The sequence below is a fragment of the Juglans microcarpa x Juglans regia genome, chromosome 1S (assembly GCF_004785595.1).
Source record: "Juglans microcarpa x Juglans regia isolate MS1-56 chromosome 1S, Jm3101_v1.0, whole genome shotgun sequence".
NCBI lineage: Eukaryota > Viridiplantae > Streptophyta > Magnoliopsida > Fagales > Juglandaceae > Juglans > Juglans microcarpa x Juglans regia.
In genome coordinates, this window is record NC_054595.1 from 20,303,822 (window position 1) to 20,320,106 (window position 16,285).

At 37.3% G+C, this 16,285-nt stretch overlaps 3 protein-coding genes across 6 annotated transcripts; 2 read left to right on the forward strand and 1 right to left on the reverse strand.

Annotated features, from left to right (window-relative positions):
- Positions 1-365: 365 nt before the first annotated feature.
- Positions 366-6,225, forward strand: LOC121246639 (linoleate 9S-lipoxygenase 5-like). Of its 4 annotated transcripts, XM_041144853.1 has the most exons (11): positions 370-876; positions 962-1,012; positions 1,432-1,721; positions 2,107-2,347; positions 2,487-2,825; positions 2,952-3,037; positions 3,120-3,227; positions 3,350-3,654; positions 3,752-4,015; positions 4,098-4,590; positions 5,782-6,225. In XM_041144853.1, the coding sequence occupies exons 1-11, from the start codon at positions 675-677 to the stop codon at positions 6,055-6,057; spliced, it is 2,655 nt and encodes an 884-aa protein (XP_041000787.1). In that variant the 5' UTR covers positions 370-674; the 3' UTR covers positions 6,058-6,225. The 4 variants fall into 4 exon arrangements, with proteins under 4 accessions (XP_041000788.1, XP_041000787.1, XP_041000786.1 ...); XM_041144852.1 differs by lacking the exon at positions 5,782-6,225 and having other exon boundaries at positions 372-876; positions 4,098-5,035; XM_041144855.1 differs by lacking the exon at positions 5,782-6,225 and having other exon boundaries at positions 803-876; positions 1,371-1,721; positions 4,098-5,035.
- Positions 6,226-7,236: 1,011 nt separating this feature from the next.
- LOC121247195 (photosystem I reaction center subunit II, chloroplastic-like) lies at positions 7,237-8,413 on the forward strand. Its single transcript, XM_041145557.1, has one exon. The coding sequence runs from the start codon at positions 7,737-7,739 to the stop codon at positions 8,373-8,375; it is 639 nt and encodes a 212-aa protein (XP_041001491.1). The 5' UTR covers positions 7,237-7,736; the 3' UTR covers positions 8,376-8,413.
- A 3,385-nt stretch (positions 8,414-11,798) lies between these two features.
- LOC121244333 (thermospermine synthase ACAULIS5-like) lies at positions 11,799-14,551 on the reverse strand. Its single transcript, XM_041142358.1, has 10 exons — positions 14,241-14,551; positions 13,978-14,044; positions 13,783-13,877; positions 13,562-13,664; positions 13,201-13,289; positions 12,968-13,124; positions 12,619-12,694; positions 12,468-12,526; positions 12,154-12,290; positions 11,799-12,062 (listed from the first exon to the last, which is right to left on the reverse strand). The coding sequence occupies exons 1-10, from the start codon at positions 14,369-14,371 to the stop codon at positions 11,975-11,977; spliced, it is 1,002 nt and encodes a 333-aa protein (XP_040998292.1). The 5' UTR covers positions 14,372-14,551; the 3' UTR covers positions 11,799-11,974.
- Between the last annotated feature and the right edge of the window lie 1,734 nt (positions 14,552-16,285).

A 16,285-nucleotide genomic window follows, 5' to 3' on the forward strand; every position in this document is an offset into this window, starting at 1 on the left:
TACTTTACACACATACTTACAAATAGATTTTTTTTTTTTATTAAAATTTTTTCTATTCTATAATTCTATACTGCACATCCGTTAAGAGAAAAATAGAAAAAAAATGAAAATAAAAATAAATGTGTGATATAGGATTATAAAATAGAAAATCTAATTGTAAGTGATTATGCATATTAATATGCGTATTCATTTAATATAATTAGTTAGGAAGTAAATTTTATTAAAAATAATATTAATTTGAATTTAGAATATAAAGATAATAATATTAATATATAAATTGATACGTAAATTTACTTCTACGTGATAAAATTTTTGTAAACTATTTCTTGTTTAATTAGAGAGAGAGAGAGAGCGATCGGAAATTCCTGTGGGTCCCACGGTACAGTTGGCATCATCAATTTTTGAGGTGCTGGATGCCATAAATACCCAAGTCTTGCACAAGTCAATTACTGAGAGAGAGAGAGAGAGAGTTTGCAACCATCCAAACAGAGATTTGTCCCTCCTAGCCAAATCTTCCTCTATATGTGTACCGAATATATCTGGTCCGCTCTTATTTTATATCGCATTAAGCTTCCCTACCAACTCTCAAGCTCCCTCTCTGTTTTTTTTTTTTAATTCTTGTGCTACTGTGTTTGATGAGGTTTTGTCCTAGTTCAGAGATCATATAGCGAACAATGGAGAAGCTCCGTGGCAAGAACAAAAAGAAGCAGAACCACAAGGTGGGTGACAACAAGAAGGTCAAAGGGACAGTAGTGTTATTGAAGAAAAACGTGTTGGACTTCAAAGATGTGAAAGCCTCATTGCTTGATCGGATTTATGAATTGTTGGGCAAGTGTGTCTCCCTGCAGCTCATCAGTTCTGCTTGTCCCGATCCAGGTCACCCAAAATCTCTCTCCTTCTCTCTCTCTCTACTTGTTTTGTTTTACTGTACGAGTGCATTAACTAGGTTTGTCTATGGCAGAGGATAAAACACTCGCATTTAAATCAAAGCATCAAATGCCTTCTTCTCAAAGTATCCTTCCCCATCTATTGCGATTTCTTTCTGGCTAGTCATCAACTTTAATATGATAAGAATACAAGTTTATCAATATGTAAAAACGAAATTGGTCGAAGTAAAAATATGAAAACCAAGATACCCACATAGCCGAAGCGAAATACTTTGAAAAATGGATCATGTTGCCAAGGTCAATTAAGTGGGATCAACACTTGTTTCATGATTGTGGGTTCATGAGTATGGTTTCATGCTTTGTTAATCTTTTTATTTGAGAAACCAACTAACTGGAAGTTAATCAACTGCAATGTAAATCTTTCAATCAAGTAGCTTTTTGAACAACTTTCAAGCATTTGCTTCTTTTATGTTTCTGGGGAAGATGCAGTGATCGAGATTGAAGGAGCTGAGAAACTAAAATATATTGTTGCCTACTTGTTTAGAGGATGGATTAAGAGGGGAGCTCGGAAAGGTGGCATACTTGGAGAAATGGATTAGAACAATTACGCATTTTCCAGGAGGAGAAACTGTATTCCCCGTTACATTCGAGTGGGACGACTCCATGGGTGCTCCTGGAGCTTTAATTGTCAAAAATCACCACTGCAGCCAGTTTTATCTTAAGACAGTAACCTTGGAAGATGTTCCTGGGCATGGTCGTATGGTTTTCGTCTGCAATTCTTGGGTTTACCCCGCACATCGTTACAAATACAACCGTGTGTTCTTCTCAAACAAGGTGATTCTGAGTTTGGTTTAATGTAGTAGGTCTGACAGATGGTTTGTCCCTCTTGAAATCTCAGTTGTGATCTTACGTGGGCCACTCTGGATTATCCAGAGGCAGGTCTGCTTCTCTTCGATAGTTTATGGTTATTTAGATAGTGGCCGCAATATCATATTCATAGGTGTTTTTAGGCCCCGTAATTCAAACTTTTTGAAGATGGTTGCTAGCATGAGATGTTGCCGGCCATCTGTGTTGTGCTTTCTTCTTCTTGATTATTCTGTTTAAAGTAACAATGATCAAATAGGGTAAAAAGTTAATTTTGGGCAAAATGGTTGATGGATGCTTTGCCAAAAGGAATATTATTATGAAATTCCACTAAACTTATAAATTTTAATGCTAGACCTACCTTCCATGTCAAACCCCTGAGCTGTTAAGGAAGTACAGGGAAGGAGAGCTAGTAAATCTGCGGGGCAATGGATCAGAGGAGCTCAAGGAATGGGACAGAGTTTATGATTATGCTTACTACAATGATTTGGGAAGTCCAGACAAAGGTCCAGACTATGCACGCCCTGTTCTTGGTGGATCAAAGGAGTATCCCTATCCCAGAAGAGGAAGAACGGGTCGAAAACCTACAAAAACTGGTTAGAGAAATAAACGGATTCCTTTTTCAATATATTTAAAGCAAGTCTTAAATTTTTGTTCTCTTTAATTTCGAATGGCATAAAGCATGTAAAGATTAGATCCTTTTGAGCTAGGAACTTGATATTCTCATTGTAACAGACCCCAATTCTGAGAGCAGATTGCCACTTCTAAGCCTTGACATTTATGTTCCAAGAGACGAGCGGTTTGGCCATGTGAAGTTCTCGGATTTTCTTGCCTATTCTCTGAAGTCCCTAGTTCAGATATTGCTCCCAGAGCTGGCATCTTTATGTGATAAAACCATTAATGAGTTTGACACCATTAAAGATGTGCTTAATCTCTATGAACGGGGTATTAAGCTACCAAATGGACCTACACTTGGTAAAATTAGAGAGTGCATTCCTTGGGAGCTTTTGAGGGAACTCGTTCGTAATGATGGTGAACGATTCCTCAAATTTCCAATGCCTGATGTGATCAAAGGTATGTGTAAATTTTCTCCCCATTTCTCGTTGCATTAGATAGTTCAAAATCTTAGATACTTCAAAACTTTTATGATTTTTAAGCTCTTTTAACAGTAAACCTAATGCTTTTTTGGTATAATTGCAGAGGATAGGTCTGCTTGGAGGACAGACGAAGAGTTTGCACGAGAAATGCTTGCTGGAGTGAACCCTGTTATCATCAGCTGCCTCCAAGTAAAATAAAACTGACTATATAACATGATTTATAATGTTAAATAGTCCCTCAGTGTTAACATACTGAAATGCCTGTCTGCAGAAATTTCCCCCAACCAGCGAGCTGGACCCTAAAGTCTATGGGAATCAAAATAGTACAATAAGAGAAGAGCACATTGAGAAGAACCTGAAAGGGATCACTGTAGATCGAGTGTGCCTCATACTTCATATGTTTCCTGACTATATCTACATTATCAAACCAACATGATATCCATTATCTGTTGCTACACTTTTTTCTAGATAGGTAACTAATTTTCTATTTGTCTGTTATAGGCAATAAAAAACAACAGGCTATTCATATTAGATCATCATGATGCACTGATGCCATACCTGACTAGAATAAACTCTACAACCACAAAAACATATGCCACAAGAACGCTCCTTTTGCTGCAAGATGATGGGACATTGAAGCCCTTGGCTATCGAGTTAAGCTTGCCACATCCACAAGGGGAGGCTCATGGTGCGGTCAGCGTAGTTTTCACTCCAGCAGAGGAAGGTGTTGAGGGTTCGTTGTGGCAGCTGGCCAAAGCCTATGCCGCTGTTAACGATTCTGGCTACCATCAGCTCATTAGCCACTGGTATGATACCTAAAAAAAATACTGCATGGTAGCAGAAAGTAGAATATCTGACTCTGACCCAAAATGCATGCCAAAATGCTTCTGATCATGTTTGCAGGTTGAACACCCATGCGGTAATAGAGCCGTTTGTGATTGCAACAAACAGACAGCTGAGTGTGGTTCACCCAATATATAAGCTTTTGCATACACATTTCCGCGACACGATGCATATAAATGCCTTGGCACGGCAGATCCTCATCAATGCTGGTGGGGTGCTTGAGAGAACAGTCTTCCCAGCCAAGTTCGCCATGGAAATGTCTGCTTTTGTATATAAGAACTGGGAGTTCACAGAACAGGCATTGCCTGCTGATTTGCTCAAGAGGTCAGCCAACTTTGTTAAATAATAATTTCAACAGTTTTGATCTTCAACATTGAATTTTGATCCAGTTTTTGCTTCATTTTAGAGGAATCGCAGTTCCAGACTCAAGCTACCCCCATGGCCTCAGACTTCTTATAGAGGATTATCCCTATGCTGTGGATGGGCTAGAGATCTGGTCAGCAATTGAGAATTGGGTTAGAGAATACTGCTCTTTTTACTATCCAACTGATGACATGGTCCAAGACGATTCTGAACTCCAATCATGGTGGATGGAGATCCGTAATAAGGGTCATGGTGACAAGAAAGATGAGCCATGGTGGCCTGAGATGCATACAAGGGCAGAGCTTGTCCAAGCCTGCACCATTATAATTTGGGTGGCGTCTGCCCTCCATGCAGCTGTCAATTTTGGGCAATACCCTTATGCTGGCTTCCTTCCAAATCGACCAACGGTAAGCCGCCGCTTCATACCTGAGCCAGGCACCTCCGAGTATACCGAGCTTCTGTCAAACCCGGACTTAGCCTTCCTGAAAACAATAACAGCCCAGTTCCAAACCCTCCTCGGTGTATCACTGATAGAAATTTTGTCCCGGCATTCAACTGATGAGACTTATCTTGGGCAGAGAGATAATCCTGATTGGACCTCAGATGCTGAACCAATAGCAGCATTTGAAAGGTTTAGAAACAAGCTGATAGAAATAGAAAACAGAATTATGGAAATGAACAATGATAGGAGATGGAAGAACCGGGTCGGGCCAGTCAAGGTGCCTTACACCCTGCTCTATCCAAACACCTCAGATTACTCTAGAAATGGCGGCCTCACTGGAAAGGGAATTCCCAACAGCATCTCAATCTAGAATTTTTTGGTTTGATAGTAAGAGATTGTCATATAGGTTCTAGTGTCCTCGTTTTTCTTATTGATCTAGCATTGTAGGCAAAAGTAGTTGTGCATTATCTAGATAAATTTACAATCACGTGATGTACCTATTTTCTTATGTGTGAAATATATGAGCAGATTCAAAGAAACTATCCCCAGATATATATGTATCTATATATATTTATATTGAAAGAGGCACCCTCTCTTGCACAAGCGCTTTTGTGAGAGAGTTCTACCTTAATTGGTATCAGAGCCAGAACCGATACCCGTGGGGTAGTCAGGGTCGCTCCTGGCAAGGGTTCTAGAGGGAAGGCGAGTGGGGCCGCTGCTAGGACCCCCGAGGGGAGGATCGAGTGTGCGTGACGGGGAAGTTCCACATCGGCTAGTAGTGATCCTGCTAGTGGCTTTATATTGAAAGAGGCACCCTCTCTTGCACAAACGTTTTTGTGAGAGAGTTCTACCTTAATTGATATATATATATATATATATATATATATATATAATACCAAATAATTGTTACAATAACAATGCCATCGGAATTCGTATGGGCAAAGTGCTCCGCCATTAAATATCAGGTTTGGCACCAGGAGAGGTCCAACAGTTATGCACAAGCAAGCAAAAGTTTGGACATGGATGAGACTGTGATTATCACTTATCTGAAAAGTTTAAATTGATAGAAATAACTAGATTTAATTATTTGTATTATATTCTTAAGAAACCGTATCAGATAAGAGAGACACCTGCTAAAAACCATAAGGATTGTGCTGTTGAGATGCCTAAAACCTGCAATTGCAGTTGAAAACTTGATACGGTCTCCTTTGCGTCACACAGCTCGACCATCCTGAAAACAATAACAGCCCAGTTCCAAACCCTCCTCGGTGTATCACTGATAGAAATTTTGTCCCGGCATTCAACTGATGAGACTTATCTTGGGCAGAGAGATAATCCTGATTGGACCTCAGATGCTGAACCAATAGCAGCATTTGAAAGGTTTAGAAACAAGCTGATAGAAATAGAAAACAGAATTATGGAAATGAACAATGATAGGAGATGGAAGAACCGGGTCGGGCCAGTCAAGGTGCCTTACACCCTGCTCTATCCAAACACCTCAGATTACTCTAGAAATGGCGGCCTCACTGGAAAGGGAATTCCCAACAGCATCTCAATCTAGAATTTTTTGGTTTGATAGTAAGAGATTGTCATATAGTTCTAGTGTCCTCATTTTTCTTATTGATCTAGCATTGTAGGCAAAAGTAGTTGTGCATTATCTAGATAAATTTACAATCACGTGATGTACCTATTTTCTTATGTGTGAAATATATGAGCAGATTCAAAGAAACTATCCCCAGATATATATGTATCTATATATATATATATATATATAATACCAAATAATCGTTACAATAACAATGCCATCGGAATTCGTATGGGCAAAGTGCTCCGCCATTAAATATCAGGTTTGGCACCAGGAGAGGTCCAACAGTTATGCACAAGCAAGCAAAAGTTTGGACATGGATGAGACTGTGATTATCACTTATCTCAAAAGTTTAAATTGATAGAAATAACTAGATTTAATTATTTGTATTATATTCTTAAGAAACCGCATCAGATAAGAGAGACACCTGCTAAAAACCATAAGGATTGTGCTGTTGAGATGCCTAAAACCTGCAATTGCAGTTGAAAACTTGATACGGTCTCCTTTGCGTCACACAGCTCGACCAACTCTGCTTGTTGACCAGCCACCATGTTTAATATAAACAACGATATGAAAACAATTTTTGCGCAGTAAAGGATTTAACAAGTTAAACATTCTAGAGAGCTACTTCGACTATGAGTGTGCATCCGGATACGAATTTAGATATTTTAGAACATTTGGATCCGTAGTTGAATTTTTAAAACCAGGTGGATATCCATCCGGATAAAATCGGTTACAATCCGGACGGGTATCCGGTTCATATACGGCCATAGTAGTGCCCCATAAACACTTAAGAATGAAAAAGGGATTAAGATCACAGCTCCTGCCAATGTAAAAGGAAACATGAGATTGTAAGTAGAACACTACTGCTTGGCGTGTCTTTAGACAAAATTTATTTTATTCATATTTTTTAATATTTTTAAAATATATAAAAAAATAATAATATACTAATAGTCAATTCTTTAATTACTAAAAAAAATATAAAAAAAATTAAATATATAAACTGTCAAAATAAAACGGCATAATAACATTATTCTTATTTCTATCGCAAAAGTTTCGTTGTTTACAAACCAAAATTAATGCTTAGACTAGTAGCTTACACTGCAACAAAATTTGATGCGCCGCGACCACAAATGTCTAATTTCCTAATTTTGTAAAGAATTTTTTAATAGAGAAATGTTAGATTTACGAAGAGATGTCACGAAGATAAAATTTGCAAATTAACGTAATATTTTTATCATAAAAGAACGAGCTTAAAATTCCACGACAAATAAAAATAGTGAAGCCCTTCTCTTTTAGTTTGAAAGAGCTGATCTGGGCGGCCCACGATCTGTCGGGCTCTCTTTCGGTTTGTTCAAGATTAAGGACTTAAAGGCTTAAAGCGCTAGTAAACGACGCCGTCAAATACTCATACATGATACTACAATTAATTTTCGTGCAAAATAAGAGAATCTGAGGATCGAGCTGGTATCAGAATCACACATCCTATTGGTCAAAAGTCATATCACCTTATCCAAATCCACATCCCCACCAGCCCACCTATCCAAAAATCCTACAAACTCCCCCACACTTGACTTTCTCAACCAGATTGAATCCCACGCAACCATAGACAACGGTTGCACCAATCCTCATCCCCATATCTCCTCAACCCATTGATGGCCATGGCAACCCAAGCCTCGCTCTTCACTCCACCTCTCTCAGCCTCAAAGTCCGGTGCCGACCGTGTCACCCTCCCATGGAAACAATCACCAACCTTGTCTTTCACGAGTCCCAAGCCATTCAAGTCTTTTCCGGGACAGCGTACAATCAAGGCAGCTGCTGCGGATGGCAAAACCGAGGCACCCACCAAGGAGGCTCCCGTGGGATTCACCCCGCCGGAGTTGGACCCCAGCACCCCCTCACCGATTTTCGCAGGCAGCACCGGAGGCCTACTGCGTAAGGCCCAAGTCGAAGAGTTCTATGTGATCACATGGGACTCTCCCAAGGAACAAATCTTTGAGATGCCCACTGGAGGTGCAGCCATTATGAGGCAGGGTCCGAACCTGCTCAAACTGGCTAGGAAAGAGCAGTGCTTGGCTTTGGGGACGAGGTTGAGATCTAAGTACAAGATCAAGTACCAGTTTTACAGGGTGTTCCCCAATGGAGAGGTCCAATATTTGCACCCCAAGGACGGTGTTTACCCGGAGAAGGTGAACCCCGGCCGTCAAGGAGTCGGAGTGAACTTCAGGTCAATTGGAAAGAATGTGAACCCGATTGAGGTCAAGTTCACCGGCAAGCAAGTATACGACTTGTGAGGTGTACGATGATATATATAATATATGTATTTTATGTGATGTGATTGTTGTTGGGTTATTGTTTGTCCATGAATGATGGCTAAATTTATCGATGCTCAACTTTTTTATTCTTCACACAAGCTGACATGATTGGAAGACAATATGATATATGATGGATGCGGTTGATTGGAATTAATTGAATTTAAAAAGGATTTTTTATTTTATTTTATTTTATTTTTTTAATTTGTTGGCCACGGGAAACTGTAGGATATCATGAATGATCAATTCCGTCATCTTTAATTATCAAGAAAGAATTTAATCACAAAAATATTCTATTAAAATAAATCCACACAATTGTCGTGATATGATATATTATATTGTAAAATTATTTTTATTATAAAATATATTTAATATATTATATAAAATTATGTTAATTTATAAATTTATTTTTATAAGATTCTTTTATAATTGTAACATTTTTAATTATGTACAATTGAAGTATAAGTGCAACGGGCAAGTGCATGGTACTAGCATGCAATCCACGAATGTAAATAATGAAAAAGATACAATATATATTTTTTATAACGATTTCGGGTATTTTATAAAGTGGAACTATAATTGTATTTTTATTTTTTAAAAATGCTCTCAATTTAAAATGGAATTGTTAAAAAAGCTGCGTCTCTACCATTATTCTACACGTAGAATAAACCGCTCATGTCTTGTTACGAAAATAAATAAAAGCTTGTGATCGCCAAAATTGAATTTTTAATTCACATGACAATTTTGTTTTTTATTTTTGAAATAATTCACATGACAATTTGGTGGTGCGCATCTTTTTTTTTTCCCTTCTCATGACGCCCTATATGTCCAACATCAAAGATAATATGCATAGCTTAAATTAAAATTAGAGTAGTGTTACATATACTTATAACTTTTACTTTATATATATTTATTTATAATATTCATTTTGTCAGTTTTCTTTTGAAATTTAAAATTTGTATTTAAAATTTTATAATTTTCAGTATATTAATAACTGTTACGAGGAGAACTAAATTTTTTTATAAGTTTTTCTTAACTATAAATAGTATTTTTCTTAACATTAATCTCTAAAACATAAGCTAACCGATGGAATATACCGAGAAAAAAAATTAATAATGCTACAAAAAGCTTCTGGAACCTAACGACCAAATGTCCACTTTTTGGTTTTGGTGATTGAGAACCTAAAACATTTAGACTGCATTTGGATGTTAAACTGAGTTGAGTTGAGATGATAAAACATTGTTAGAATATTATTTTTTAATATTATTATTATTTTAAGATTTGAAAAAGTTGAATTGTTTATTATATTTTGTATTGAAATTTGAAAAAATTGTAATAGTGAGTTGAGATGAGTTTAGGAACCAAACAAAGTGTTAGAAAGAAAAAGGAAAGCAATATTTTTTGCAAAAATTGCATTTAAAATGGACAACCCATTGATTTATTATGCCAGCTAGTTAATCAACAGAAATTAAGGAATGCGATTGAGAAAAGATGCAATATAGAAATAAAACTTCGAAAAATATTGATTCATGTTAAAATTCGAAATAACGAGAATTTTCTCAAAAAGGGAAAATATAAATTAGTTGCATGAAAATCAAATACATAAATGAACAAGAATCTTTGCAAAAACTTGACCAAAATCGAAATGAGAATCACTTTCAGAACTTGAATCGAAATATTTCCTAAAAAGACAAAAATGAATGTAAATAGAAGATTTGATAAAAAGATAATTGATATTGTCCCAATACAAGGAAGATTAAATTTTTATTGTCATATTTGCGCATGTTTATATTTTTAAGATAGTTCAGCACAATCAACAGAGAATCTTGATCGAATCTCCTGTATCAATTTAGGTTTGCATCAAATAGGAACATATATGTATACATATGAAAATTTCTACGTATATCTAAATATTCGAAGGTGATTGAGAGATTGGTAGTTTTGCAAGAATTTTCACTGGATAGGCATATTAAGGGTGGGTAGTGGGGGCCTGCCTCCCACTACCCCACCCCCATCCGCCCCGACCCTGCAGGGAAAACCTCTAGTGGGGCAAGGGGCGGGCTGACTCCAATAGGGATCCAACCCGCACCCTGCTCCGCACCCTTCCTATATTTAGTATAAAAAAAATTTTATTTTTAATATTTATAGAAATATATTGTATATAAATATATACAATTTGTTAAAAACTTGAAGTTGAATTCAAGTTAATGAATTGTCTTGGCCTCCTAGGCCAACCTTTATATATGAGGCAAAGGAAAAACAATAGTTATACTTAAGCAATGTGTGATTTACTGTTAAGTCCCACATTGCTTAAGTATGACTATTGTATTGCCTTGACCTCCTATATAAAGGTTGGCTTAGGAGGCCAAAATAATCTAAAATACAACTCTAATGAGTTTATATTCTTTTTTAATGTGTAAATTTTAATTTTAATTATATTATAATTTAGGTCTAAAAAAAATTTTATAGACCCAATGGGTCATTGGGTTGAGCGGGGCGGGGCGGTGTGCGGTTTCTACCCCATGTTAGAATAATTTCAAATATGAGCTTCATTTGATTGCATATTTTATAAAACAGGTTAGATATATATATATATATATATATATATATATATATATATATATAGGTCACAATGGTACTTTGATTTAACCCATTAAGTTGAGTAATCATTTTGAGTTTATTGCACCTTAGTAATAATATGATTATATCCTATTTAAATTGTGGTAAATTACGTATGTAGGCTTGTAAGCTTAATGGTCTTATTCTGAAATTTTTCTAGACCCGTTAGAATTTGAGTCCTTAATGGAAGGACTCCATAAGTTTTCTATTTATAAGAGGCTAGGTCCCTCTCCTCTCCATACATTCATTGGCTTGCCCCATTGAAAACTGATATTTTGTGAGGAGCAAGGAGGGGAAGATCTGTCTGCATTCTCCAATCATGACTTCTGCATATACATTCTCTACATTTCATACTCTATATTCGTTCATTCATATTCTACTTTCTAGCATGTTTTTCTTGTTTTTACATCCCATCCATTGGTATCGAGGTGGGGGGCCTACCCCACCTCCGAGGGGTGGGGTTGGAAACCCTCCCCTCATGGTGCAGGGCGGGGTGTAGGGTGGCACCCCTAAGGCACATCGAAAATACTGTTCAGACACATTAAAGTGATTGTAAACTGCATGCAGTTGTTTTTGTTTTTTCAATGAACATGTCTTGGCCATTCTTTTCATAAGATATACAAACTAATCGGAATGGTGAAGGTTGGATGTGTGTTTTTGACAACAATTTTTTCAAGAATTATTCATAAACAAAGCACTACTTTAGCAAAGTGGCTCCCGATGAAGTAAGTAGTTGGTGATCTGTGTTCCAGATTCCAAATATGAGTTGCTCAAACTTCCGAAAAGTGAAGCACAAATCAAAGACCAACCATTACCATTATATCATACCTTTCAAGTAAGTACAAATGCAGAAAGAAAGAAAGAGAAAAGTTATATAGATAATATAAACCCAATGTAGTGTTCTACTTGCAGTCTCAATGTTTCCTTGTGCTTTGGCAGGAGCTGTGTTCTGAATCCATTTCTCATTCTTGAGTGTTTCTGTGGGCACTACCATGGCCGTATATGAACCTTGCTGTTCCCTCTGTGTACACATGAGTCTCATTGTCCAGCCTGCCAATGCTCCTCTCAAATCAGTAGCTGCTCAACATTCAGGAAAGGAAATTACAAACGTTCATGCAAAGGTAAACAAGATCAGCCTTACGTGTTCCGAACGGCTTTGCTCAAGGTGGAAGCCGATGAAAATGTTTTCCCATCAAGGTATCTGTTCTCCCCTTTCATCCTCTGTTTCATCCTGAGGTCCAACTCATCAGCACTCAGCGCAAATGGAGTATCAGAAGCCTGCCGTTTACAACAGTTTTTAGTCTTCCAAATTAATTTCAATGTTTTTTCACAATGTTGTTGGGGTACTAACAAGAACTGTGAGATAAACAAGGCATATATAAAGATTTAAAGATGAGAGCTTGCATAAAATTTTGCACACGGGACAGCCTATTGAAAGGGGTTGATTTTTCATACCATGACCCATCCCCAAGTATCTGCGAAAGAAGGGACATGAGCTGAGTAAGGCACCACATCTGCACACGAAAGAAGGAAGGTGAACCGCGTGATCATTTTTACAATAAGTTCGGAAATGGAAAATATCTTCATTAAATCCAATCTTACTTACGCTTGAAAACCTGCCTTAGAGTGTTGTAAATGCAAGAGAATACCTCTGTATGGCTGAATATTCCAGCTGGTCCTGCCTAAGAAGAGTAGGTTGGGAAATGGTTACTTTTTTTTTGGTTTTTCCTCCGAGTCATGTTCCACTTTTATCACACTATAATAATGATGTAATATTATCTATTAACTATTAAATCCATTCTTATTATTGAAAATAACAAATTTAAAAGTTAATGACGTCATTATAATAAGATAGGAGTGAGATGAGAATAGAGTACTGCATGACATTTTCCTTTTCCTCCTCTCTCTCTCTCTCTCTCTCTCTCTGATCCATACCCACACACACACGGACAAACCTGTGTGACAAATAAGCCACCCTGATTAAGTCTAGGTTTGACAGTAAACTCATAGAAGGATTTGGTGTAGAGTTTATAACATGGGCCTCCCTCAATGGGGTCAGCCAAGTCGCCTATGATCACATCATAACACTCTTCTCTGCTTTCTAGCTCAGCCCTGCAGCAAACCACGAGGTTCTTAGTCGTTACAATGACATGACAGCCATGCATGTGACGCAAGTAGATAGTGGAACCTGGCGTCATTGATAATAAGCTCAAGTCTTGGATCACAGAAAGCATCCCTGTTCACTATTAAGTATGACTTGCAAAACTCCACCACCTCCTGCATATATGCCCCATGGAAAGATTGAAGATTGAAGAAAGAAGAAAAACATAATTGCACTATCAAATTTGCAAAATAAACAATATGATGAGGGTCATTTGACTTAGAGAGGATCTTAAGATAATAATCCGAAAGACAGAGAGAAGATCAAGGGAAAAAAACATATGACCTCGTGAAACAAAAAATGCCTAGTTTAGGGGAAAAAAGAACTCAAAAGAAAATCATGTTGATTGCAACATATAATATTGACCAAAATATGATGGAGATTTTACCTCATCAATGTCACACATGACAACCATCTCTACAGTATTATGTCTAAGAATCTCTCTTGCTGTGGAACCCTCACCTCCTCCCATAATAAAGATGGTCCTTGGACTAAGGATCAAACACAAATATTAGCTTGAAATATTGGCGCCTTTACACACTGTACAACACTAAAGAAAACGAGAGGAACAGGAAAATAATTCAAGTAGTAATTAAGAGGAAATGTTACTTGGGATGATGAAGAAGTGCTGGATGAACAAGAGATTCATGGTAGATGAATTCGTCTGTCTCTGCACTTTGAAGCTTTCCATCAATGACCAGAGCCTATTAACAAAACAAATATTTAGAGCAAAAGAAGTCGGAACTGTTGCATTAGAAACGCAACATTTTCTCTTCCAAATTAGACTTTCTTTGATACACAAACCTTTCCAAAAGGTTTTGTGTCCAAAAGCGCAATGTCCTGGTACGGCGTAGCTCCTGTATGCAATATGCTGCATATATAAATAAATAAATAAAAATCAATGTTCAATATACAGGCCAGAGAAGGAAGACGAGAGAAAAATAATAATCCGAGCGTACGTAGTACCTGCAGGTTTATATATATAATCTTGAATATTTGATCTTAAACTAAAATATAATTTAAATACCGACGTAGATTAACCATTGTGACAACCGGCCATAATATACCTATTGAGAGAAAAGGACCATCTCAGATTCTCTTCAATCTCTTCCTCGTACCAACAGCTCTTCCTATACCCATTTAGTACAAAGCCTTTTCCATGAACTCCATTTCCATTGGAATAAGAAATATCTGCCATTTTCCTATTAATGCTGAAAGAATCGAGAGAAAGATCAGAACCAAGCAGTGAAGGGGGGAGGAGAGAAGTCTAGCTTGGTGCAATATATAAATAGGCCGAGATCTCAGGCTGGGTTTAAGGGAAATCGAAAAGGTACTATGATTTTGTGTGTGGTATGAATTAAGTGCATGGGTGTGCTTAATATATAGTGTGAATTAGGAGCCAAAATCCACGTGGATTAATTTTCGTGAAGGAAAAGAACACTGTGCGTGCCTGATTTCTAAGGCTGATTTGCTCGCGTGGTAATTTTAGTACTATAGGTGATGATCGATCTTTGCCATGTGCATGCGCAGTACGTAGCCATGGAAGCGAAGAAAATGCGGAGAAAGTGATTTTACATGTTTGATTTGGTAGGGTTAAAAATTGTTGAAGAATAATCTCATATTATTACTTGTGGACAAGATTTTGGGTATGTTTATAAGGAATGATCAATTATCTCTTATAGAACCGATTTTATGAGATGAGTTAGGCTTATAAATTTCCTTATGGTGTCAAAGCTTGCCACAGGACGAATGGGGGCCCACACTACTTACTTCGTGATAAGGATCAGAAAAAAATACTGACTTGCACGTGAGGGAGGGTACTGTTGAGGAATAATCTCATATTGTCTGTGGACAAGATCTGAGACACGTTTACAAGGAATGAACAATGTTCTCTTGTAGAACCGGTTTTATAAGATGAGTTAGGCTCATAAATTTCTTTAAAGATTGTCTAGCTACCTTTAGCTATGAACTAGCTAGGAACAACGGGACCCACGTACGTGAATTTCCTAATGTTCATTTGAAAATTGGGATATTGATATTGTGACTGCAAATATGGACAAAGATTTGGCATGGGATATGGAATGGTCGTGAGACGGCATTAACGCAGGATATGTATAGAGAATTTTATTAGTGGAAGGGAAAAGATAAAAAGGATGATCATGATTGAGGGGATGACAATTTACCTGAGAATTTGGTCATTCCTTTCTTCAAGTACTGTGTGCAAATCTTGGTTGGAGAGAGAGAGAGAGAGAGAGATCAGCGTGCAGAAGAAACCATCATCATATTCTCTTTGTTTGGCTCAAAAGATTGAGGAAGAGCATGCTGTTCCAGGCGCACTCATAATCACCATCACCAATTCACCATCAAAGGCATCATCAATCCTCTCCACCCCACCATGATAAAAACAAAGAAAAAAAATCCCTAATATGACGTATATATACATGTTTGAGTTCAACTTTTCTTATCAGGCTTTTTTTCGCCACTTGTCAGAAGGTAATCCCCACAAGAATCTTGTGATCCACTTTGTAGCTAAGTTCGGAGTTTAATTTATGATGATCAAAATGTTTCAAAAATTTAAGCTGATATGTTGTATATAATTAATTAAATGAAGTTAAGTGTATATATAAAATTTAATAGCAAGGACAGGACACCCGAAGAGACCTAGTTCGACTTGTGTTGTAAGATTAGCATCGGCATTATGATGTACCCCTCCTGATAATGCCCCTCGATCCGGACCATTGGCGGACAAGGAGGGTTCACTGGGGGAGTGGTGTTTTCTTCCATGCACGCCAATTCCATGAACACAAAGTAATCATCCCTGTAGGGTTCGGGGGGTGACAATCGATTGCAGGATAGAGATCATATATATATATATATATATATGGTACCTGCAAAGACCTCAAAGCGATCAATCATTATGATCTTTGCTTGCTTCACTGTTTTGGTACCTGCAAAGATCTTTGCTTGCTCTCTGCCCCTCATGGTCATGACCTGTAAAAATCATCACAAATGGAAATCTTTAAGTTCCCAAATGACGTTAATTTTAGTTTAATGACTCATATTTAATATTTATTAGACTTATATTTTGTTACACCTTGGATGGAAAGGTTTC